The following is a 24,485-nucleotide window of genomic DNA, read 5'->3' as shown; positions in this document are numbered from 1 at the left end:
CCTGGTCCCTTTATTTATTTTTGGGCCCAGGGGTAGGGATACTGCAGGGATTGCAGCTGTTACCTAAGCGCACTCCCTCCTCCCCCCCCCCCCCCCCCCCCAACCCCCCTCGACCCACCCATGAAAACGTCAGATTCTGCCAAGGCTAACGTGATTATTGTACAGCTGATTTATTGGCAGCTGTCGGGAGGAATCTTGGTTGCAGATAGCTTGCCGCATTGTAATCAAATGCGTTATATTACATAATGGTTTAAAATTGTTGTGTACACATGGGTACTCCTACAACATTACAAACAATTTTTGAAGTTGGTCGTGGTCCTCCATTTAGGTTGCCCTCCGGTAGTCCTAATGGCCGTTGCACTGACTCATGCTGCCATGATCTTAAACCTTTTTCTAATAACTGAATGTCCTATTTGTCCCTTGTGTATTTGCTGGATAATGAATGCCTTTAATCATTTGCTGTTCATAATTTAGTGGCGCCATGTTATTGCACTTCCATTCTTTACTTCAAACTGCAAGCACCAAACCCACCTGTCAGCCAGTTTCCTGCACTGAACAAGACTTATTGCGATTAGTCCAGTGGCTGTGCCATGGGCTTGGGGCTATTGTTGGATTTGGCCACTCCGCGCCAGTCTCCTATACTGAAGTACTTCATGAACCCATGCCCCTGTTCTCTGTATGCATCCCCCACCCCCTGGCCCCAGGGCTCGAATTGGTTAAGCAGCTCTTCGGTATCCAGTGACCAGGAACGAGGTTCTAGTACATAGCGATCTGCAAATTTGACTTCCACGTAACGACTCCTTTGCTTTAAATGTCTTGTCCCAAATGCAGAGTTAAATACGAATAGGTGTTTTTTTGCCATCATTAGCCCTGGAAGAGTAAAAAGTAGCTTCTGGTATTTATCAAACTAGGCCCGAAGGCATCAGGGTGCCGAAACCAATAAGCCAACAGTACTAGAACAAATGCGTCTTCAAAAATCCTACGAAATTAGGCCTGATTTATTTATTTCACGCAGGAGCAGGGCATTCCACAAGGTGGGGGCCAGAACTGAGGAGCAGCCAGCTAGACTTGCTCTACGGAATTTTGGGAAGCCGATCGCAGACACTTGGCAGGTTTGTAGCCATTTCGCAAAAACTCTTTGCCTACATTATGGATAGCCTGATGCATAATGCAAGTCTTGAATTAACCGGAAGCTGATGGAACATGACCTACTATGGTGTGAAACGATGCTGAGTTCTGCAAGATTTGTAGCCGCTGAATCTGGAAGGCTGGTTGACCATGGTATGCCATTACAGTAATCTAGGGGCACATACCACCTGCGCTCTGTAGTGGGGAGAAAAGGGAACCTCTTCCGAGGTTTTAGCTTGACAAAGCCGGCATTACATAATGCTGTAATGTGTGCCTATCTTGCGCCCAAAGGCAAGTGCTTCAACCCTTATGCTCTTTACTGAAATACCGGGACATAGTCACAAAGAGTCTGGCCAAAGATCTAGTTGAAAGTGAGGCTTGGGGCTCCAGTCACCAGAACCCCTTCTCCCCATTGAGTTTTTTAACCAGTTCTCGACCATCCAGTTCCCAATTGCAGCCAGGCAAGTTTTCAGTTTGCCTGGCGGCTGCGAGTTTGTGAGTCCAGGCTTAACACTAGCTGCGTAACGTCGGCAAAGGGCAGAGGTATAAACACCACAAGAAAGGGCAGTTTGGCAGGTGTCACATCCTAGGGCTATTGTTTGCAGGCCATCTGCTAGAAAGGAAGATGGCCATATAAGTGGGGTTCCCTGGATGCCTGACTGCTCCAGTCATTGCAGCAGAATTGCATGGTTCACTGTATGAAGGACTCGGAGGTCAAGCAGAATCCATGTCCTGACATCCCTGTGGTCCAGAAGCTGCACAACTGAATGGGGTTTAAAGGTTTATTCACTTCAAGGAAGCTGGAGAGCTGAGGGGTTCTCCTGAAGCTTATGGAGACAATTATAGAACTGGAAGGAGGGATGTAGGGCAATAGGTTAGCCACCAGAGATGCATCTAGAAGAGGAGTGATCAAAGCATGTTTCAGCGACCTGGGAATAATGCCAGATCAAGGGTGCTGAAGAGCCGCAGTGAACGGACGTTTAGTTTTCATAGGGAGAGCTTGAAGAATGGGAAGGAGAATTGGGTCTAGGGGGGAAGCTGACTTAAGTTTAAGCGCAGCTACTAGTGTCCCTTCTGTAATTGGCTCAAATTAAGAATTTCAGAGCTGGCCAGTGTTGCAGGGAAAAAATCTGGAAATTCTGCCTCGCTATAACGAAGGATTGCCTAATTTGATACATTTTCCTCTGAAAAGAAGGCACTAATTGCATCACAGTGAGTTTGGGAACTGGATGGATGACTTCCTGATGAGGCCACTGAAGATGTCTTTCGCCACTTTAAGAACTCATGATGCACACGATGCAGAGCTAATCTGGTTGGCTAAAAAGATTGTTTTTTTACGCTGTGATAATTCTGTCTGCTTATATGGCATCAGAATCGTCGTCCATGTGCCGTTTGCGTTCTGCACTGCTTACAGGCCAGCAAGTTTGATTTGAACCGACGTGCTGGTATCTCTTGGTGTCCAGCTAACCAGGCTCTTCTAAGCAACAAGCAGGAGCTAAATTGCTCCCAGCTCCCCTCAATTACGAACCTTGACCTTGCTATTTCTTTTATTTGTCCATGCTCCCCTTTTCTCATACTTTGACCATGCCTACCCCACCACATTGGCTTTTCCCCCTCCCACTTTTAAGCTGCTCTGCTTCACCCCTCCTACCCATGCCTTACAAAGCAGAGTGGATATACATAGTAACTATTTACATGAAGGCTCCTAAGGCTAAGCTACTTTTTTCAAAAAGCCAAACTTTATTCAAATTTGGCTTTTCTCTAACTTGGGGTCTGGCATGGATTCACATGCTCATGAATATTCCCCGTCAGGCTGGGAATCATTAGTAATAAACTTTAGCTTTTTGCTGCGTTTTTCGCTTTTAACTCTATTTTTTGGTCAATGGAGTCCTTGTGCTCCATCGATCATCTTTCTGAATAACGGATTTTTTTTTTTCATTACACCACTCGAGGGCTATTTTCATCGAGTGATCTTCTTGGATGCTTCCAGAAGTTTCTTCAGGCCTACACCACGTGGATCATGTCGGATGAGAAGGACGACGCTTCCCTCTTAAAGCTTTGCTCCGACTGTGGTTGCGGAATGTGTACATGGATGACAAGCATTTCTAGTGCCTGTACTGCTTGCACTCGACGCATAAGGAGGATTGTGAGTTTTGCCGTGGCTCCTCGAAGCGCACGTTGAAGAATCGACACAAAGTGTGGCTGCAGTCCAAGGCCTCTACCCAATCTGTCACCCAAGGGCATGCTTCTCCCGGATCTGGCAAACCTGAGCGGGCTTCTAAATCCTTTGAGGGCACCCCACCTGTGGGGGCCCAACACAAGGCCAAATCCGCTTCTGTCGGGGTTGCTGATGTTGCGGGTCCCGCTACGGTCAGGGCGCGATCGGCATCGATCTCCAGCCACCACTCTGGATCGTCATTCAAAAGGAAGTCCAATACCCCAGGGAACTTGAGAGGGAATCCAGAGAAGGCCAGGAAGGGAGCAGTGTCTGACCCACCCACGACAGAGAAGGCCAAGATGGAGAAGGGGGGGTCTGACAAGGCCCAGAACGAGAAGCCAAGCGGAAGGAAAATGCCAAACCGGAGAAGGGGACCAGCTTTTCTGGCCCAAGTGCACAGACAGACATGGCACGGATGACGATGGCGGGATGGGGACCTCCCGTCACCTCTGTCCAGAGCCTCTGCTGGATGAGGTGGGATCTTTCCACGCAATGATTGCCCAAGCATCGGAGCTTTTCCAGCTCATGCCTCGGGAAAAGAAGGAAGACTTCTTATCTGCACCGGGAGGCGAAGAGGAAGACTATCCGTTCGGTACCACTCCTGGACGATGTTTGGGAGGAAGGGCTGGCTCTGCTGTAGACCCCCTCTACAGCACCAGCGATGAGGGACCGATTTGAGAAGTACAGGGTGCAGAGTCCAGCCCCCTGTACTTGTCAAAAGTGCTTACGGTCTCCACTGTCACCAAACTCGGTCTCATCCGCCGCCAGGAAGAAATTGTCAAGCTCAGCTCCCTCCTTCATCCACCCATGTTGACAACGAGGGGATGAAGTTGGATTCTATGGGTAGGAAGGTTATGTATTTGGCGGTGACTGTCAAGGCTGCCAATGCCCTCGCGATCGTGGCCAGATACGACCGAGAGCTTTGGTTAAGTTGGCTCCGCTACTGGACGACTTCCCCATTTCGGGGGGTCGGGGGATGGGCTCGTCCTCCTACCGGCAGCCCTCCCGTTCCTCTACCCAAGAAGCCAAACTGGGGTCGATCCAAGGCCTTCAGGGGCGGACATCGTCTGGACCGCAAGGCGGCCTGTCGACCACCAAGCAAGATTGAACCGCCCAGGACGTCAGGCCCCAACCCATGCACCCCGGTTGGAGGCCGGCTGGCGAACTTCGGCATGTGGGAGACCATCTCCAGTGACAGATGGGTGTTGGATGCTCTCTACCACGGACACCTTAGAAGTGTCAGCTAATACCACCGGTGGCCCAGCAGGAAAGCCACGTCCCTCTGCTGCTGCTGGAGGTTCAGGCCATGTTGCAAAAGGGGGCTGGTTCCACGGCAACTCGGGGCTCCATATACTTAAGGTACTTCCTCGTAAGAAAGAAGACCGGGGGCTTGCGGCCCATTCTCGACCTACGACGGCTCAACAAATACATAAGTCCCAGAAGTTCTGGATGATCACGCTACAGTACATGCTCGGCCAGCTGGAGGGGGACCGTCTGTTGTTGGATCTGGAGGACGCATACTTCCACGCACAAAGGACATCGCAAGTTTCTGTGCTTTGTCTTTCAGGGGAAACCTTCAGTTCAAGGCCCTTCTGTTCGAGTTGAAGTCGGCGCCCAGGGTCTTCAAGTGCTTGGCGCCAGTGGCGGCCCGTCTTTGACTCCAGGGATCCACATTCACCCTTACCTGGACGACTGGCTCATCTGGGCCAAGTCAAGGGATACCGCTGTTGAACACACAGAGCAGACTGTCTTCTGACGGAACTGGGGTTTGCCGTGAACTATGCAAAGTCTTGATTAACTCAATCACAGGACCCTCTCTTCCTAGGATCCATGCTCAACAGGTGTCATGCCTGGCGTCCCCCTCTGAGGAAAGGATCTCTTGGGCAAGGGTTGGCACTGAAGATCACCACAGTGAGAATCATCAAGTCGCTGCTCGGCATGATGTTGTCGTGCATTTACCTGAGTTGGCTCTGCATGCAGGTTACGGATGTGGCCTCTACAGGAGTTCTTCGACGCCCGTTGGGTCCAGGTGTCCGCAAACTTCCAGGACAGGAACGTGCTCGACCAATGGCGGGGGCATGTGCTCCAATATCGCCAGAGCCACGGATTTCCAGAGCCCCCAGGGGACGGTCACGACACATGCATCTGTGGAAGGATGGGTAGCCCACACCAGACATCTTCACGCCAGAGGTCTGTGGCTGCCAGAAGAGAATATACTAGACATAAACTTACTGGAACTACGGGCTGTGTTTTGGGCACTCGCATCGTTTCTGCTGTCCCTCAAGGGCAAAGTGGTGATGGACTTCATGAATACCACCACAATGTTTTACATCTGCAAGCGGTGGGGCACCAGATCCCCAGCGCTCTACAGGGAGGCGCAGGACTTGTGGCACTGGGCCGTCGCCCAGGCGATCATCATTCCATTCCACCTGGCAGGAGTAAAGAGTTGCCAACTCTCTCAGCAGGGAACTGAAATGCTACGGACTCAAATGGAAGAGGTTCGCAATATAGTGCCGTTCCCAGAAGATCGACCCTCTGAGGGTCACGGCCCCTCTGGCACTTCCATGTTTGCTGTTGGCTAAATCGAGGCTGACTCACACCTCCAATGTTCATCTGGCGGCTATCTCCCGCTACACCAGATCCAAGCCCCAGGACGACCCAGGAATTCATCAAGGGACTATTCTGCTCGTTCCGCTGGTTAAGGCTCTAGCGTGGGAACTCAATGTGGTACTTACTAGGCTCATGGGAGCTCTGTTCGAGCATCTGCGTTCTGTTCCATTCCAGTTTCTATCAAGGAAGACAGCTTTTCTTGTCGCCATCTCCTCTGCATGACCAGTGGTTGAGATCCAGGCCCTATCTGGTAAACCACCTGACTTTCCACGAGAGGGGGGGGTGCTGCAGACACACCCCTCCTTCATGCCCGAGATGCCATCGGACTTTCATCTAAACGAGCCCTTGTTACCTGTGTTTTTTTTCTGACTCCTTTGTCGCCAGCTGAAAGGACTTTGCACTCGCTGGATGTGGCTATAGCGCTGAAGTTTTATGTGGCTCACACAAAGACTTTCTGGGAAACTTCTCGGCTTTTTGTGAACTTTGGTCCTGTGAACCATGGGAAGGCCCTGTCCAAGGCTTCCATTTCCAGGTGGCTCTCTGGCTGTATAACTCACTGTATTTATTTATTTATTTAATTTATATAGCGCGCAGGCAGCCCAGGGGCATTGTGGCACTGTTACTTGCAGGAAGACTTAGTTACAATGTGAGCAGGTTGTGCCTTGGGTTACAGTAAGGCAGTGACCTGTGATCAGATATATCACATAATACATCATACAATACAATTATGAGGGCTAGGCCATGTAATTGTTAGATGAACAGGGTCGTTTTCAGGGTTTTCCGAAAGGCGGTCAGTGAGGGTTCAGAGCGCAGGGAGCTAGGGAGGGTGTTCCAGTGTACGGCAGCGAGGTACGGGAAACTGGAGCCCCCTGCTCTGGTCCTTTTTACCCTGGGTACTGAGAGCATGCTGGCATAGGGTGATCTAGTGGGTCTTGTGGAGGAGACCAGGTGGATCCTCTGCGAAAGGTACATTGGGGCGGCAAGATGGACACATTTGTGGGTGATGCTTAGAGCCTTGAATAGGATCCTCTCCTTTATGGGGAGCCAGTGGGAAGCTTTTCTGGCAGCGGTGATGTGCTCTCTCTTGGCAATGCCTTGTGCAGCGCGTAGGGCACTGTTCTGTATTACTTGGAGCTTCTCAAGATTTTTGTTGGAGGTCCCAAGGAAAAGAATATTGCAGTAATCCAAGTCGCGAGCCGGTTATGGCCCTGGCTATGTTAGTGCAGGTGTCTTTTGACAGATAAGGTCTGATTGCGTTAAGGAGTTTTGCATGGTAAGCGGCAGAGGAGGCAATGGCGTTTACTTGTCTGGTCATGGATAGATTGGAGTCTAAGTAGACGCCTAGTGTTTTTACCGTGTCAAGTACTGGGATCGTGATTGAGTCAATGGTGAAATGGCTGAACTGAGCAAGTTTCTTGATGGTGTCAGGGGAGCCTACGAGTAGGAGCTCAGTTTTGTCGGAGTTAAGGCAGAGGCCATTGATAGCCATCCACATTTGAATTGTGTTGTAGATGTTGAGGGTAGCAGAGTCCGTGTCATAGTTGCCTGTCAGAGTGAGAAGGATCTGTGTGTCGTCGGCGTAGTTGGTGTAAGAGATGCCCATGGCGTCAAGGATGAGGAAGAGGGGGCGGGTGAAGATGTTGTAGAGGATGGGGGAGAGGCAGGAGCCTTGGGGCACCCCACATAGCATGATAGAGGGTGATGCAGTGGCTAGGTTGGAGAAGACCTGCATGGTCCTGCCTTGGAGGAAGGAGGCGATCCATGTAATGGCTTCTTGAGAGAAGTTGGCTGTGGAGGAGAGGTGGTGGCAGAGGATGTCGTGGTCTACAAGATCGAAGGCTGCCGACAGATCCAGGAGAAGGAGCAAGGCAGGTTTGCCTTGGTCCCTTGCGTCGTCCATTTGGTTTTTTAGGTCGAGTAGGGCGGTCTCTGTCCCATGCCTAGGGCGAAAGCCGGATTGTCTCAGTCCAAGGAGGTTCTGTTCTTCGAGGAAGTGCTGGACCTGCAGGTAGGCTGCTTTGTCTAGAATCTTGAGGAGGAAAGGGACAGTGGTGATGGGGCGGTAGTTATTAGGGGAGGTGGGGTCAAGTGTGGGTTTCTTTATGAGGGGTTGGACCCATGCTTCCTTTAGGCAGGCGGGGACTCTCCCCGTGGTGAAGGAGGCGTTGATGAAGGCTGTTAGAAAAGGGGCCAAGATGTCTGCGCAGTCTTTGATGATGGAGGCAGGACAGGGGTCGCCTTTGCAATTGGAGGGTTTTATGTTTTTCATAATGTTGATCATGTCGTTTTCTTGGCCGGTTTTAAACAAGAAGGTGGGTGGGGCCTCAGTGGGTGATGGGGGCAGTGGTGGTGGGGAGGGTGTAGTGTGGGTGGAGAGTGTTAGTTTGGTGTTCAAGATTTTGGCTTGGAGAGAGCTGATCTTATTGCGCATGGCTGTTTGGATGTTGTCACACCATTCTTTGTCCTTAGTGAAGTTTTGGGGGGTGGGTGTGGGGTTCTCAAGTTCCCTGAAAATGGCGAACATTTCCTTGGTGTTCGACTTGGCCTCAGCAATTCTCTCTTCGAAGGATTTAGCTTTGGCTTTAATGATGGCTTTCTTGTAATTAATTGCAAGGGATTTGAAGTTGTTTGTCTTTCTCATCCCGTGATGTTTGCCAAAGAGCTAATGCTGCCCGTTTGTCGGAGCGCAGTTTTAGAAGGTCTTGGGTGAACCACGCATTAGCGTGTCTAGTGGGTTTGGTTTTCCGAAGTTTAAGTGGGGCGATGGTATTGATTGCTGCTGTGATGGCCGTATCATAATTTTTTGCCAGAGTTTCCGGGTCGTTGGAGAATGGAGCTGTGAAGGCGGGTCCCTGTAAGAAGGGTAGGAGTCTTTCTTTGGTCAGTTGACGGGCACTCCTTGTAAGGGCAGGAGGCAAGGGAGGAGGGGGGTGGGATGTGGTTGTAGTGGTGGGGATGTTAAAGGTGATGGTGTGGTGGTCGGACCATGGGGTGGGGGTGTTGCCCGTGACTGTGATGGGGCAATTGTGGTGGGTGATCCAGTCTAGTGATCTGCCTAGGGCGTGTGTGGGGTTGTTGATGGTGTTGACGAATCCTAGGGTGGCTAGAGCTGTGTCAAGTGCTTTGGCTGTAGGGTCTTTGGCGTCATTCAGGCCAAGGTTGATGTCTCCAAGGAGAATGGCTTTGGATGACTTTTTGAGGTTGTCCGCCAGGAGGTGGGTGATGGAGGCCTGGAAGTCTCCTAGGGGGCCTGGTGGTCGATAGATGAGGTGTAGGGTGATGGTGCATTGGTGCGAGATGGTGAGTTTTAATTGAAGGTAGTCGCTGTTATTGTTGATAGTTTTGTCAGCCCTTCTGATGGTGATTGAGTCTTTGGCTATGAGTGCGACACCGCCTCCAGTGGTCATGCGATCTTGTCTCGTGATGGCATAGCCAGGTGGGAGAGCGAGGGATAGGGCGGGGCCTGAGGCTTCATGTAGCCAAGTTTCGGTGATCATTAGAAGATCTAGATCTAGGGTGGTAATAAGGTCGTGGATGTCTAGTGCATGCGCATTGATGGAGCGGGCGTTGATGAGGGCACATTTGAGGTGCGGTTCAGGGGTGACATTGATGGTCGGGGGTGGCCTATCCGAACCGGTGGGAGGCATGTTTCCTGGGGTCATAGACACAGATAAAGTGGCATTTGCATCATTAGGTAGCAAGGCAGTGGTAGAAGAATTGCAAATAGCGGTAATTTCATTCAAACCAGTGGGGGGCATGTTTTCTGGAGTCATAGACACAGATAAAGTGGCATTTGCATCATTAGGTAGCAAGGCAGTGGTAGAAGAATTGCTAATAGCAGTAATTTCATTCATACGTGTGAGTGACACATTAACAAGAGTCTTAGACATTGTATCCAATGCACGTGGCTCACGGTGGTGCTTGATAAGTGGGGTCAGCTTCGTTGTGTGGATTAGTTTGTGGTATAGATGCAGTACTGGGGAGGTGGCCTTTTGGTTAGTTGTAGGTAAGGTTCTCGACTGTAGTCGTGCATTGCGTGCACTTGTGGGGATGGGCAGAGTGACCAATACGCTAGGTAAAGTACGTGTGCGTAGACGGTCTCGCCTTTTTGCGAGTGTGTGGGGTAGTTCCGGAGTGCGGGACTCCTTACCTTGAGATTCCAGCAAGAGTCCGTGGTAAACGGCAGACTTCGAGCAGCGAAGAGCCGCAAAGAGGAGTGCAGGCCTTGTCCTCTGGCCTTCTCCTTGCGGCTTCGCCTGGCGGTGGGCCCCGTCTCTCTTTATGGTGGGGGGGTGGAGCCGGCAGGGTGGGAGGCCGTATGAGGCTGCGGGTTGCGGGCGGGAAGCGGCGTCGTTTCGGCGCCAAATTCAAAAAATGCTTTCTCGGTGCCCATGCCTTCCAAGGCGGGGGCCTGCGCGAGATCAGCTGGCTCTCCGAAAAGCAGATGGAATTCTGCTGCCAGCTGATCGAGCACAGCTGATGGAGGCACTCGCAGCGGAGCTGCAAAGAGGAGTGCAGGCCTTGTCCTCTGGCCTTCTCCTTGCGGCTTCTGTCACCAGGTGGCAAAGTGACCGCTGCCTGGCTGTCCGAGGGTCGCTGCTACTACAGCGCTCCTGTCTGGTGTGCCCTGCTGGACATCTGCAGGGCTGCGGTCGACGCATACCTTCACGAGATTCTATTGCGTTGACGGGTATTCCAGGGAGGAGTCCAGAGTCGGCCAAGCAGTGCTGGGCAACCTGTTCGCGTCAAGGTGACCTTGGTGAGGAGGTGAGAGATTATTCTGTTGAGCCTTGCACCTCCGTGTTTGTGCATGTGTGTGCTATGTATTCTTTATTCATGAGCATGTGAATCCATGCCTGACCTCATGCTGGAGAAGGAACAAGTCACTTCTATGTAACTGTTGTTCTCCAGCATGGGTCTGGGGCCTGAATATGGAAAATTGCAACTTATGTAAGAACGTGGCATTAACATCCTTGAATCTCGGTGAAAGAAGTAGACCAATCAAAATCTTGAACAGAGTATTCTGGACTTCAATGAGGCCTGTTGGTGTGGGTACATTTGAGCACATGATCTTGGAATGCAACAGTTTATGAACCTACTTGATGGAGGATAAGCTAAGAATGAACAAGGTTCTGCTTCTGGATGAAATTATGATTACACAAGTATTATACTTGGGGAAGATCTGGTAGAGGGTCTTTCCCACAATGCTGTTGGTTTTTCAGAGCCTCAATTCTGCAAAAACGATTATTCTTAAATGGAAAAGTGAGGAAATGCCAGATTGGACATGCAGCAAATGTTGGATGGAGAAACTTATTTTTTGCAGAGACAAAATAAATGGGTCTGAACAAATATGGGAAAGATTTCTAGAATTATAAATGATTGGTTTGAAGGTAATGACCCTCTAGATCTATTACGACGATTTGCAGTTGTTACAAGACCTAACTGTGAAGAAATGAATTGTACGTTTCTAGTTTGAAAGTTAATGTTTTTTTATTGAAGATTCAATAAATATGTACACAAAAAAGAAAATGGTAACGTTTTAAACTTTTTTTTAAATGTTTTTTTTTTTTTTGAACGGCTTCAAAGTTTTTAATTGGAAATCTTTTTCCCTGAATGCTGGACATGCTTGTAGGAGTCAAATTAAAATGCATTTAAATTTAATAATAGCTTACATGCTGAGTTTTGTAAGTGAAATGGGTCCATCGTCCGCAAATGTATCCGGGAATGCCAGACTTGCTCTCTCCAAGAGCATGGTCACTGTACTGCCCACACCCAATTTGGTCTTGTTGACCAAGTAGTCAAATGTTGATGCCCCCCACCCCGTCCCCTCCCCCCTGTAATTGCTCCCTCTGCTCAAGATGCAAATAAACATGCTGCCTGCTGTCATCGTTGCACATGGAGTGTCGGGTCCGTGGCTGCACACGCCCTTAAACCTACAGCGTTTGAGGTTAAACTTTATAATCCCTACTTTGTTTAGCAGGACGTTGGTCATGTGGCTGTCAAGTGATTAGATGCTGGATGTCTCTAATGCCTGCTGTTCATTATGAACGTCTGAGCAAATTGGTGTGCAGTTAAATTGGCACACAGTGAGGCAAGTGTATTTTGTCAGAAGGTTTTCCCGCTTAATCGGTTTCTCGTTCTTGGATCACCCCTTCACTCTCCGAGCAGCAGAAGGAGGATCATGCATAGATGTCCCTGCGCTTAGCAATTGAACTGCATTGGAGTATCCTTCATAGATGGAACTAGTTGTTAAAATAAATAAAAAAACGCATTTAAAAAAAAAAAGAAGGAAATCACGTCTTGAATATGTCTTATTCTTGTGGTGAATCGGTGGGCCTGGGAGGAAAGCTAACCAGTTCTACTGTTCAATTCAGTGTGCACTGTTAAATTGTCCCTGGTTTCTAATATCCCTGATGTTTCCTGGCTTGTGCTCAGGGATGTTTCGGAGTTGACAGGATTTCCTGAGATGCTAGGAGGACGGGTGAAGACACTACATCCTGCTGTACATGCTGGTAAGAATTCTTCCTGACTTGAAACTTTTTTAAATAACTTAGTCCACTGTCTGACTATTGATTTGATTTAGGGCATTATTTCCGACTCTTGTAGTATGCTGGCCCTCCCTGGAGTAAAATGCTAATGGTGCCCCTAAAATAGCAAAACTGCACACACTTTATATTTAATGGATCCTGCCCTTCCATTTGACAGACCAGTTTGCTCTGGCTCCCTGGATCTCCTCTGGTGCACCACAGTTGACTAGCCATGGAATAGGGATAGATCGAATGACAGCAGGTCATGCAGGTGCCAACTGATTTGAGGGGCAAGGGACTGACTGTAGATGTGCAATAGTTCGCTTTAAGTGACTGAGGCAAAGACTAGCCAAGGTGAAGCTTCCTTCAGAATATTTACTTTGCAGTACTGTAGCTTTTATTTGGCATGTGTTGCTCTCGGGTATTCTGATATTGATGTGACTAAGACCAGCTGAAGACATCTGCATGCTTAGTGGAAAGGCACTGTGGGCCAGCATGGTGAATTGCTGCATGTAAACTGCCAGTTTAGCGCCAGTATCCCTTTGTGGACATAACTAGGCCACAATTTGCACTAGCTAGTGATAAATGAGTCGTGAGTAAAAATGGCGGGCTGTGTTTGTGCGGATTTGAGGGGGTGACTTATCCCTAGCTAATAGCTTGCAAATGGAAAGGTTTACCCTACTCATAAACTACTTTGATTTGGGGGCTGTCTTCAGATCATTAACTGACATATGTGGGGATGTAGTACGATTTCCAGTTTTGTAATGGTTCTGTTTTTTCTTTGCTAGGAATCCTTGCCCGTGACTCCTCGGAGGACCGGGCCGATCTGGATAAGCTTGGCTTCAGCTTTGTAAGGTAAGCCATGAGCAGACCTGTAGATGAGCACACAAGCATCCGTTTCTATTGCCCTCTACCATGAAATGGGACTGTAGCTACTTCCTGCCATTGAGGACTCCTTAACCGAGCATGTGCTGCAGCTAGTTTGCTGGCAGCAGTTTCACTTGAAATCTGGTCTCCTGGTTTGTCCTCTTGGAGAGCATCGGCCAATGGCTAAAGGACATTTGCTAACTTCTCGGTTTTTTTTTTATTTTTTTAATTTTTTTTGGACATTTTTAGAAGTTTTACATTTACATGTAAATAAGAAAAATGTACAGCTTCAGCCAGATCTCCTGAAAGTAAAAGTAGCTACATTCAAGGGCTTCCAACTGCCAGTAAGTGCACTGGGCATCCACTCTAGAATCAACACATTAATCAACCTAGTGTTTTATTTAAAGAACCCTTTCAGTGCTATAGTTGAAGTAACACTGAACCGGATATTCCATTTTTGAAACATCTTTGTATGGCCGCAGCTCTACCAGCAAAACTAAGCTTTAAATGTACAAAATGCAGCCTCCATTTGTATCTTGAATCCCTATTTGCTCGCATCCGAATGTAACCTGTGTATACATGGCTGACGTTTTATGCGTTTTCCCTGGTCAAATGTTGCCGTTTCTTTTTCTTTAATGGCCTCACGATATTCTCAGCAACAGTGGCTTATCCTGTAGGAATTCTACTTTGGTAGTTGGGTCACGAACTTCTAGTGCTTCCTCCTGTTTGTGCTTGCTCCCTGCACTGAGGCAGTTGCCCCCCTCTTGCATTATGAGAGGGAGATCGGTAGGACCCATAAAACATGCAATGTGTCTAGCTATGCGGGCGCTAATCCAGTGTTTTTGTTTTTTAGGGTCGTGGTTTGCAACCTTTACCCCTTTGTGAAGACTGTGGCTTCACCCGATGTTACGGTGGCTGAGGCGGTGGAGCAGATTGACATTGGTAACTATGAATTGGGTCTCTAATGGCCAGGTCGGCAGGGAGGTGAAGTATTGCTTCGCCCTGAGATGCTCAGAGTTCCAGGTCCCGTTCAGCTGCCTGTTGCCAAGTAACCCAGAGCGCAATGTGGATGCCCGGGACTGTTGGATGGTATCTAGCCAGCAAATAAGTATGCACTGCAACGTGAAGCATTCACATGCATTCTGCCTGAGCTCATGGCAGAGATTGTACTTTGCCTGAACCAACTCCCACACTGTTTTCTGCATACTGGGGTGTAAAATCTGTGGTTGCGTGGGAATGTGAATCTTCCCATTCAAACACTTGCACCTTCTTCCAGCATGAACTTGTCGTCCGGCTGCTGCGGCCCTGGGCCCCAAAGGGATGTACGTTGATATGGTAGGCCCTGTTCAAAGCTTAGTGCAAATGGGGTCCTGGCAGACCTACAAGTCCTATCCTGTTGCTTCACCCCTTCGAAATATAAAAATGCCTCTTGTAGTGTGGGCCTTTTACAGCTTATAGCACAAATGTACACAATACACACACCTGGATGGGTGGGGTTGGAACGGCTATCTAGCCCAGTAAATCCATCGCACCCAAGTTACTGCCACTGCTATTTATTTTCTTCTGTTGCTGCATATTGATTGGTGGTTCCTTGAGTCTCTGCCTCCACCTCCCAGCCCACCAGACTAGTGGCTAAAGAGGTCTGCTCTTTCGACAAGTGGTTGTGGTGTTGGTCACCTGATCGGAGTACATTTCTGATCGCCTTCATCTTGGCCCCTGATTGAATCGATGTGTTCAGAAACAAGTAAATCGACTGGACAATAGCCGCTCATCCTGTTTTTATGTCTGACCGAGGCTCTGGCACTTGGCTACGTAAAACTGAGCTGATCAGAATTCTCGGATTTCATAAATTATACAGGAGCCTGGAAAGTTACTATTTCAGAGGGAATGCAGATAGTTTGCCTGCTCCGTTGCTAATCTGGCAAAGACTTGAAGAATTGTTGATGCTACGGTCTTCAACTGTATGCTTTTGCATCACTTTGCACATTCACCCTACCGCACACTAGGGACTACCTGCAACCCTGTATCCTTGCACTTAGTTAGAACCGGCCACGCTGGCGGCACTTACTTGAGCTTTGCTTATTGCAGTCTCCCTTACTTGTACGATCTGAATGACACAAGGCCTAGTAAGATCGGGTTTGTCCTCCCTTGGCCTCCCTTGTCGCTCTTAAACACTTGTGTACAGGCACGTTCTAGATGACTTGGATCACCCAAAAATTGGCAGTCAGTTGGTTCGCTTTTCTGAGACGTGCCTGAAATCTGGCTGGATGGGGGTGGGCTATGGGAGGGCGGGGAGGGAGGCAGGCAGTTTATCCCAATTTCTGAATGCTATTTTAGTGGTCTACCATCTCCTGGCTGTCATTGGTTTTTCATTATTTAGATGTACATGGTGTAATGACACTAGTGCATTGGCTAGCCTTCTGCATGGTCCACTATGTCCTACAGAAGTGCTGCTAACTCGTGCTCTACCAGGACACGCAGGTCCCACTGTCTTAAGCACACTTCCTGCTGCAATGCCATCACATGGCTCGCCATCCCTAGGGCACTGCTCTTGAATGAACTCTCCCCTTGTAGCAGCCAGTGCCTAATTTGGTCGTAACAGAATTCGAGAAGCAATGTCCACTTTATAATCCAGTAAGGCAAATATTTAGCGGAACACAGGTAAAGATTCCGGGTGCTACATAAACACAATTCATTTACAATAAAATTATGACATGGCAAAATAAAACCATGGTGAAATGATCTTGCAGCATTTGAATAGCCATAAAATGGGGGAGCGGGTGAGGAGCACAGCACGAAATGGGGGTGCAGGATAGTAGCACAACAGGTCCACCACCAAGTACTAATGGGCTACAATTGTACCATGTTTCAGTTTTACAAATTTGAAAGCGAAGGCACTCCAGAGGTAAGCCCCCCCCCCGCCCCCAGTTGGGGTAGTACTTTCTGTACTCCTTGGTTTGGAAAGCAGACTGTCACGCTGCAAAGGAACCTTCCTGCTCCAGATACTTGGCTGGTACATTGCCTCCCTTTTCAAGACAGTTACTGGAATCAATGGGCCTAATATGATCTCTTTTTAGATGAGGTGAAACGGCACCTCCTTAAGACAGGTAGGTACTGTGTCCCTCTAAGGAGGTTTTTGATAAACCAGTAGCGGGTCAGGCTGCCACCACACCAGATATGATCCAAGGACGAGGGTTTTAATTGGCGAATTTACAGCTACTTTGGAAGAATGCGTTGGAGCATTCAACTGTTAAAATGATGGCTAGAATAGTTGGTTATGGGAGACGCTCACTCCATCTTCTGTGGTAATAGATGTCCAAACTGCAGATGTTGGACTCCAAGTGATTCAATCCTTGGAAGGAATGTAAAGTCATCCTTTTGTGGCCAATCGAATGCGTCTTAGCATTTAGCACTCCACGCTAGTTGGCCTTTTTCTTTTGTTCCTGGAACCTCAAGCACCCCAACAAGCCAGCCCTATGCACAGGTCCAGGGGAGCGTTGTTTGGAACATAATTCCCTGACTGAATTCTGAGCTAGAAGAAAAGCCCAAAAATGTATGTTATGCACTGATGGCATCTCCTGCCACCCCCTGTGCACCTACCCTCACTCTTCCCCCACGAAGTGACGATTTTCACAGAAATCGTGATGGTGACCTAGGAAGAGGGAGTGATATGTAGGCTGTTTCTAACCATCCACAGGTGCAGAGATCTGAAGAATCTGATTGGAAAATAAGCTGCAAAACTGAAGCTTGACCGCTGGAAGGTTTTGAGTTCTTCATAAACTCGTGCCTTGATTCTGGGGTACCCGCAGACTCTCAATGGCCGACTTAAAGCCACACCAGATGTTTGCTCCAAAAACTCCTCACTGCACCTGCACGACTACACAAATTCTACTCACAAGGCATAAAGTGATGGCCATTTCCTCCACCATTCAGTGTCAATATGCTGGCTGTTCTATCCATCAACTTTTACATCACATTCCTGACGACTGCATCCTCCCTATGGGCACAGAACATTGCCCTGTGGACTTGATCTCTCCATGCGCTCAACCTCGGCTACCTAGATACAGACCTATGCATAGCAACCAAGCATACATCAAATCGTTTCCCCAGGCCCAATCCAGCCTGTGTCGTAGATCCAGCACAGCCCTAAGACTACAGCAGAGTGCATTGAGAGTTGGCACCAGCCACATGGCCCACCTTTCTCCTAATGACAGATTACCTTTCTATCTAGGGCCGTGTTCTCCCTCATAGGCTAAGCTGATCAGAATTGCCTCTGCATATGCTAGAGAGCTTGCTTTTCTGGATTGCTACCTCTCCATACTGTACTCCTGGGCCCGTTCTGATGTTCTGGATACAGATGGCTCCTGCTGTATGCTAGGTTCCTCGTCCGTGCTGTAGTTTCTTGGCACCCCAGGCAGCACTCTGGCTCACTTCCTCTTTGCACCCTCCCTACAGATCCCAATTGCTGTAGCTGCGTGCACCCATGACTGGGTTGCCCTTGGTAACATTTTGGCATGTCACATGTCTTGCACAGTCCCTTCTATGCAAGTTGGTGGTTTGGACCTTTGCTTAATGGGGGCAGGTTCCAAGGGCATCTGCCTGATTGTTTTTGTACTTCAAACCTAGAATATGAAACGAGGCATAGTAAATTAAGTCCCCACATCAACGGAAACCAAGTCATTGCTGTCTCCCATGTGAAGTCTAGCCACGTTTGTAAGCTATTTTTGTAAGGTAAGTGGGCCAAAATTGGAAGGAGAAACCTGCCAAAAGGGGAGGTCTGAGCAGGGCGAGGTGTGAGCAGGTGGGTGCTGCAAGACGAGGTGTAATCCTGGTTTTGAGTAACCCAGCCATGCTCCTCGCCAGTCTCGTTCATGGGAGGAGGGGCGGGTAGCTGGGAACCGCATGGGGCCTGGGAGTCGGCAGGCGCAAGTGTCCTCACCCCATTGTGACTGCTTCTGCTGGCCTGCCCTTTCTAATGGTCTTGGAAACCAAATTCGATTGGACTAAAACTGTTGCAACCTAGCACCTGTTGGCACTGTGCATGTAACCATGAGGGAGAGTGGATCCTCTGGTTTTGAGTTGCTGTGAATGGAGCTGCGCTTCATGCGTCGCCCTTTACGTGGATGGTAATCACCTAATGTCGTCCGGGCAGCTTTGCAGGGCACACTGAACATGAAGTGCGCTACTTGTGGCGCCCTATGTAGTGCATCCAAATATGTGCCATAGCTCGATGGGATATCCAGTGATAATGGAGAATACAATTAGAGAATGCGCTGACGGAGAAAAGCATTGAACCTTTTTAAAAATACATATGGGAGTCGGTAAAACGCGTGGGAAATGCGTTTGGTTTAAACACATGGACACAGAGGGTTTGGTGGGCACCAATTATCTGTAATCACATGGAACTCCTGATGGTGTGCCTGATATTTCTGCCACCTTCCAGGAACCCTTCATCCTTGGCACCATGAATGGGTATGGATTTCCTCCTTTCAACAGATGCTCACTCTAATGCTTCCTGTCTTTCTCCCTTGATTGGAAAAAATGAACTGCAAAAAGCTGGTGAGGTGCTATGCTGCTGAGGATAGTCCAGTTTTGCCGGACGAGGGTGGCTTGTTATCCTCCACCACAGCACATGGCAGCAGTGCCCACTGAGCAGTAATGTAGCTTTTGTGACCATATTTCCAATGTTGACGTTGGACCATAGTCCTCCAAACCAAAATTGGGTTTCTTTGGAAGCTACCACACAATTCTGCTCAAACTGGTTTGCTCAAGTTTATGCCTCAGAGGGTTGTCATAGGGACCATGTAAACATGGCTACTGATTGGCTGCTGCTCTCTACATTCAGTGATTAGTTGCTGGCACTTGAGAAGCCGGCCCCCAACCTGAAGGCCCACACCACAAGGCCCCGTCTGCTCCCTTTCTGCTGCCTGGTTGATGCCATAGGAGAACCCTCACACCACACATGCATATTTGTAGCTAAACTTATGTCCACGTGCTATCTCACCCACTCAATGCGGCATCCATCTTTCTGGGAAAGTCAGCGCCTGCTACTTTATTTACACTGCTCCTCTTAATTGAATTTGCCTGACCTCTGACCCACCCCCACATGCTCATTACCTACTATGACACTCGCACTTTATCTACTTGCAACTGCCTAATGTGACCCAGGCAGCCTCGCGCTGCACATGTACTCTACCTATTCTACTTGCCATATCCACCGCTTACCATTTGTACATATGATCCTAGCACTGAACCTCTAGACTGTAAATTGTATATTGTAACTGTAAATACGCAAAATTGTTACCTGCACATGTCTTGTTGCCTTTTGGTAACACCTGTAAATTGTCTTACCTTGTTTTCTCCATCACCCTGATACCCACGGGTTAGGCATGCTCTACAAATGCTAAATAAATTATAAATAACTGCAACTGCCTAATGTGATGGGCCTTTCATATTGTGACCTTGACCCGAACATTAAGGGACCCTGCCTATTTCTCACCACATGTTCTGATGTAGACGTCCTGCAACATTAGGTCCGGCTTTTCCCATGTGTATACTTCAACATTACTGCACTGTGTAATTGTTGTAATCACCTTAAGCTTAAAGCGCCCAGATGCCTCAGTGTTCGGTGCGCTATATAAATGTTGAAATAAATTCAGCTGATGCTTCCAGAAAGGTTTTTAAAGGGGGCGCAAACTCGCTGTGCTTGGGAGTAGTTTTTGGCAGCAGTCCAGCACCAACTCTGATACTTTTGGGAGATTGCCCATCGCTTGCAATTTTTGGCACTAATACAAATTTGTGCGAGCACCTCCACTGAGAAGGAACATGGTTCCAATAACCTGTTTATGGAATTTCTTCCACTTAATGAGGTGGGGAATCTGCAACCACGCTTTGGCTCCCTGGCCCTTCAGAGAAATTATATTTGCTCATCAGTCTGGTTACCCCCAATTTGGTGTCACCCACAAGGGGCAGTACAGCACCGACCTGCTTGCACCGTTTTCTCTGAACAGTACCATCAGCCACCCCAGACTAGTGTTTCAATCTTGTTGGGCCTCAGTGAGGTGAAGCGGAGCTCAAGCACAGGAGCACGGGCTGCACGTCTAGATTATCCCGGGTTTCTTGGGATCCCAAAGACTACACTAATCTTACTTCGGCATTTGCCATACCACTATGATTGGCATATGTAATTTATCCAAGATTGAGGGGGCAATGGTAGCTTATGATCAAATACATTTAGTGTAAATTCCCCCGTTTGGCCTGTGGAGATGGGGACTGCTGCATTTACCCTTTTAATGCTATGATTCTGGCCCAGTGCTAGCTGGCATAGGGGCCCTTCCAAAAAAGCCACAGCTCGATCTCGCTCCTAGATTCATTGTTTGTCCTCAGAAAACGTATTGCGAGCTGGGGGAATGGATTGTGGAGAACTGACATTCCCCATTTCAGCTAGGGTTTAGGGAAATGAGAAGTTCACATCCGATCCTTGAGACTGCTTTTTCAATCATGGATTTGTTGACTGCGTTTTTGTTTGGTCAAAGCTCAGGGGGATGTGTGATCTGGGTCAGTATTGGTATTCCTTTACTGTCTTTGTATGCAGGAAGTCGAGTTTGTCTAGGGTTGGCAGCCAACACTGTCAACACAGGATTTTGAGGTCAAGTGGGGGTACAAATTTTGTCTAGTACTGGAACGGTAATCCCAGTACTAGGCCAAATTCGTACCCATTGCTCTCCTGCGCAGATTTTAGTCTTATTTGGATGAACAACTTTTTCCAGTTTTATTGGTTCTTTGGTGTCGTCAGTGTCGGCAAATGTGCTGTTCTAATCCTTGGCAAAAGAATTCAGTTCAAACTGATGCAAGTCCCGCAATCTGATCCTTCCTAGTCTGCGTAGAATTATTTTGTAGTTGCCTTTAGTGAACATTTGCATGGGAAACGAATTTGTGGCACAAGCATGGAAAATGGGCCAAGTGATCTGTGTACAAAGTTCAACCTGGTGCTTCTCTGATTGGGGAATATGTGGCTAAACCCAGGGAGATGTTTTCTCCATCACCCTGATACCCACGGGTTAGGCATGCTCTACAAATGCTAAATAAATTATAAATAACTGCAACTGCCTAATGTGATGGGCCTTTCATATTGTGACCTTGACCCGAACATTAAGGGACCCTGCCTATTTCTCACCACATGTTCTGATGTAGACGTCCTGCAACATTAGGTCCGGCTTTTCCCATGTGTATACTTCAACATTACTGCACTGTGTAATTGTTGTAATCACCTTAAGCTTAAAGCGCCCAGATGCCTCAGTGTTCGGTGCGCTATATAAATGTTGAAATAAATTCAGCTGATGCTTCCAGAAAGGTTTTTAAAGGGGGCGCAAACTCGCTGTGCTTGGGAGTAGTTTTTGGCAGCAGTCCAGCACCAACTCTGATACTTTTGGGAGATTGCCCATCGCTTGCAATTTTTGGCACTAATACAAATTTGTGCGAGCACCTCCACTGAGAAGGAACATGGTTCCAATAACCTGTTTATGGAATTTCTTCCACTTAATGAGGTGGGGAATCTGCAACCACGCTTTGGCTCCCTGGCCCTTCAGAGAAATTATATTTGCTCATCAGTCTGGTTACCCCCAATTTGGTGTCACCCACAAGGGGCAGTACAGCACCGACCTGCTTGCACCGTTTTCTCTGAACAGTACCATCAGCCACCCCAGACTAGTGTTTCAATCTTGTTGGGCCTCAGTGAGGTGAAGCGGAGCTCAAGCACAGGAGCACGGGCTGCACGTCTAGATTATCCCGGGTTTCTTGGGATCCCAAAGACTACACTAATCTTACTTCGGCATTTGCCATACCACTATGATTGGCATATGTAATTTATCCAAGATTGAGGGGGCAATGGTAGCTTATGATCAAATACATTTAGTGTAAATTCCCCCGTTTGGCCTGTGGAGATGGGGACTGCTGCATTTACCCTTTTAATGCTATGATTCTGGCCCAGTGCTAGCTGGCATAGGGGCCCTTCCAAAAAAGCCACAGCTCGATCTCGCTCCTAGATTCATTGTTTGTCCTCAGAAAACGTATTGCGAGCTGGGGGAATGGATTGTGGAGAACTGACATTCCCCATTTCAGCTAGGGTTTAGGGAAATGAGAAGTTCACATCCGATCCTTGAGACTGCTTTTTCAATCATGGATTTGTTGACTGCGTTTTTGTTTGGTCAAAGCTCAGGGGGATGTGTGATCTGGGTCAGTATTGGTATTCCTTTACTGTCTTTGTATGCAGGAAGTCGAGTTTGTCTAGGGTTGGCAGCCAACACTGTCAACACAGGATTTTGAGGTCAAGTGGGGGTACAAATTTTGTCTAGTACTGGAACGGTAATCCCAGTACTAGGCCAAATTCGTACCCATTGCTCTCCTGCGCAGATTTTAGTCTTATTTGGATGAACAACTTTTTCCAGTTTTATTGGTTCTTTGGTGTCGTCAGTGTCGGCAAATGTGCTGTTCTAATCCTTGGCAAAAGAATTCAGTTCAAACTGATGCAAGTCCCGCAATCTGATCCTTCCTAGTCTGCGTAGAATTATTTTGTAGTTGCCTTTAGTGAACATTTGCATGGGAAACGAATTTGTGGCACAAGCATGGAAAATGGGCCAAGTGATCTGTGTACAAAGTTCAACCTGGTGCTTCTCTGATTGGGGAATATGTGGCTAAACCCAAGGTTCCTGCTCTGTACAGGGCTAGCCTACAGTAAAATGCTGAAATCTACACTGTCGGAAAAAGCCTTTTGCTTTCTCGTACCACATATTGCGACACATAGAATTGTGCCTTAACCTTTTCGTTGATAAGCGGAAGGAGGATGTTGTGATTTGTTTTGGCAATATCGGTGTAACCATCTAACCCTAATCACAGGTTGACTGATGTCCACGTCAGGTGCCATGTCAGGAGACCGATGTGTGATGTTGGTGCTTGGAGGCATTATGGCTACTTTTACCCTTGACCAATTGCCCAAGCCAACTATTGGCCAAATTGATAGGTCTATTAAAATCTGAACGGTGGAAGGCAAGAGAAACGGAAGACCTCAAGCTGCCGCATAACCGAGCTCTATAGCAGAACTGCTTTATGCAGGATTCGGCTATTCTTTCTGGATGTGCTTCTCCTGAAGGGCCGCCCTCACGAAGGTTGATCTGTTTGCAACTCTGTTAACTAGTTTGCAAATGGGCGGCTGGATCAAGAATTGTCTTTTTGTATGCATCATTCAGTCAAGACCCGAATAGTTTAGTGACATTACACAAGATTATCATTATAAGGCCATGCCTTGCAGAGCTGTTTTTCACTTGTAAGTGGGCATTCTTACTATTGAGGAGGGGACTCTGTTCGAGGAACCTAAAGCTGCAGGATTATAGACTGCGAGTAATGGACTTTAATCCATTAACGAGTACAGTCCAGTGTGTACAGAGAATACTCTTCACGTGAGAACCTGGCATTCATAGGTCTGTATACGATTGGTTGCTAAATGTACACCTGTTAAGTTGTGCAGATGATTCTAGTCGACAATTTGGGGCCGAGTGGGGGTTGGGTGTTTCTTGTGGGACAGCCTTTTAGTTCTGGTGTTGCAAGGAGTCCCTGAAGCGCGTTACAGGCAGCATGTATCGCTTCTTGGAATGATTTGCGCCCCATCTGCATGTTTCAAGTAGCTCACGGGCTGTACATCTGAAGGCGATGGCACTCTAGTCTTCATTGTTTAAACAAAGGTAATCTTTGCAGGAGCTGTTTGCAAGAAGCGCTGGATCCGTAGATGAGCTAGGGTGCACGTTGTTTTCCTTGCAGCGGAAGTCTCTGAATCGTCCTTTTTGTAATGTAGCACAAATCGGATCAAGGTCACAGCAAACTGGGTGGCAGCAGCATTGCCCGAAGGCTAATGGGCATTGCCATGGAAATCTCTCCTAATAACCCTGTGTTTCTTCTTTTTGAAGGGGGTGTAACGCTCCTGCGGGCAGCTGCCAAGAACCATGCCAGGGTCACTGTGGTGTGTGATCCAGAGGACTACGACTCGGTGGCAGAGGAAATGGAGCGATCCGATCCGAAAAACACCACTGTGGAAAGGAGGCGACAACTGGCGCTCAAGGTAAAATGGCAAGGTTGCGAAGTGC

General features: G+C 48.2%; 1 protein-coding gene across 1 annotated transcript in view; it reads left to right on the top strand.

Annotated features, from left to right (window-relative positions):
• The window catches only part of ATIC (5-aminoimidazole-4-carboxamide ribonucleotide formyltransferase/IMP cyclohydrolase), a 185,870-nt gene that overhangs the window by 32,310 nt on the left and 129,075 nt on the right, over positions 1-24,485 (top strand). The window contains exons 3-6 of the mRNA XM_069615935.1: positions 12,392-12,468; positions 13,272-13,338; positions 14,204-14,292; positions 24,309-24,460. Of these exons, the coding sequence (XP_069472036.1) occupies positions 12,392-12,468; positions 13,272-13,338; positions 14,204-14,292; positions 24,309-24,460 (385 nt within the window). The remainder of the gene's footprint in view (positions 1-12,391; positions 12,469-13,271; positions 13,339-14,203; positions 14,293-24,308; positions 24,461-24,485) is intronic.

Source organism: Ambystoma mexicanum, chromosome 9 (assembly GCF_040938575.1).
Source record: "Ambystoma mexicanum isolate Mex_15411 chromosome 9, UKY_AmexF1_1, whole genome shotgun sequence".
NCBI classification, from domain to species: Eukaryota; Metazoa; Chordata; class Amphibia; order Caudata; family Ambystomatidae; genus Ambystoma; species Ambystoma mexicanum.
This window is presented reverse-complemented; position numbering and strand designations above follow the sequence as displayed.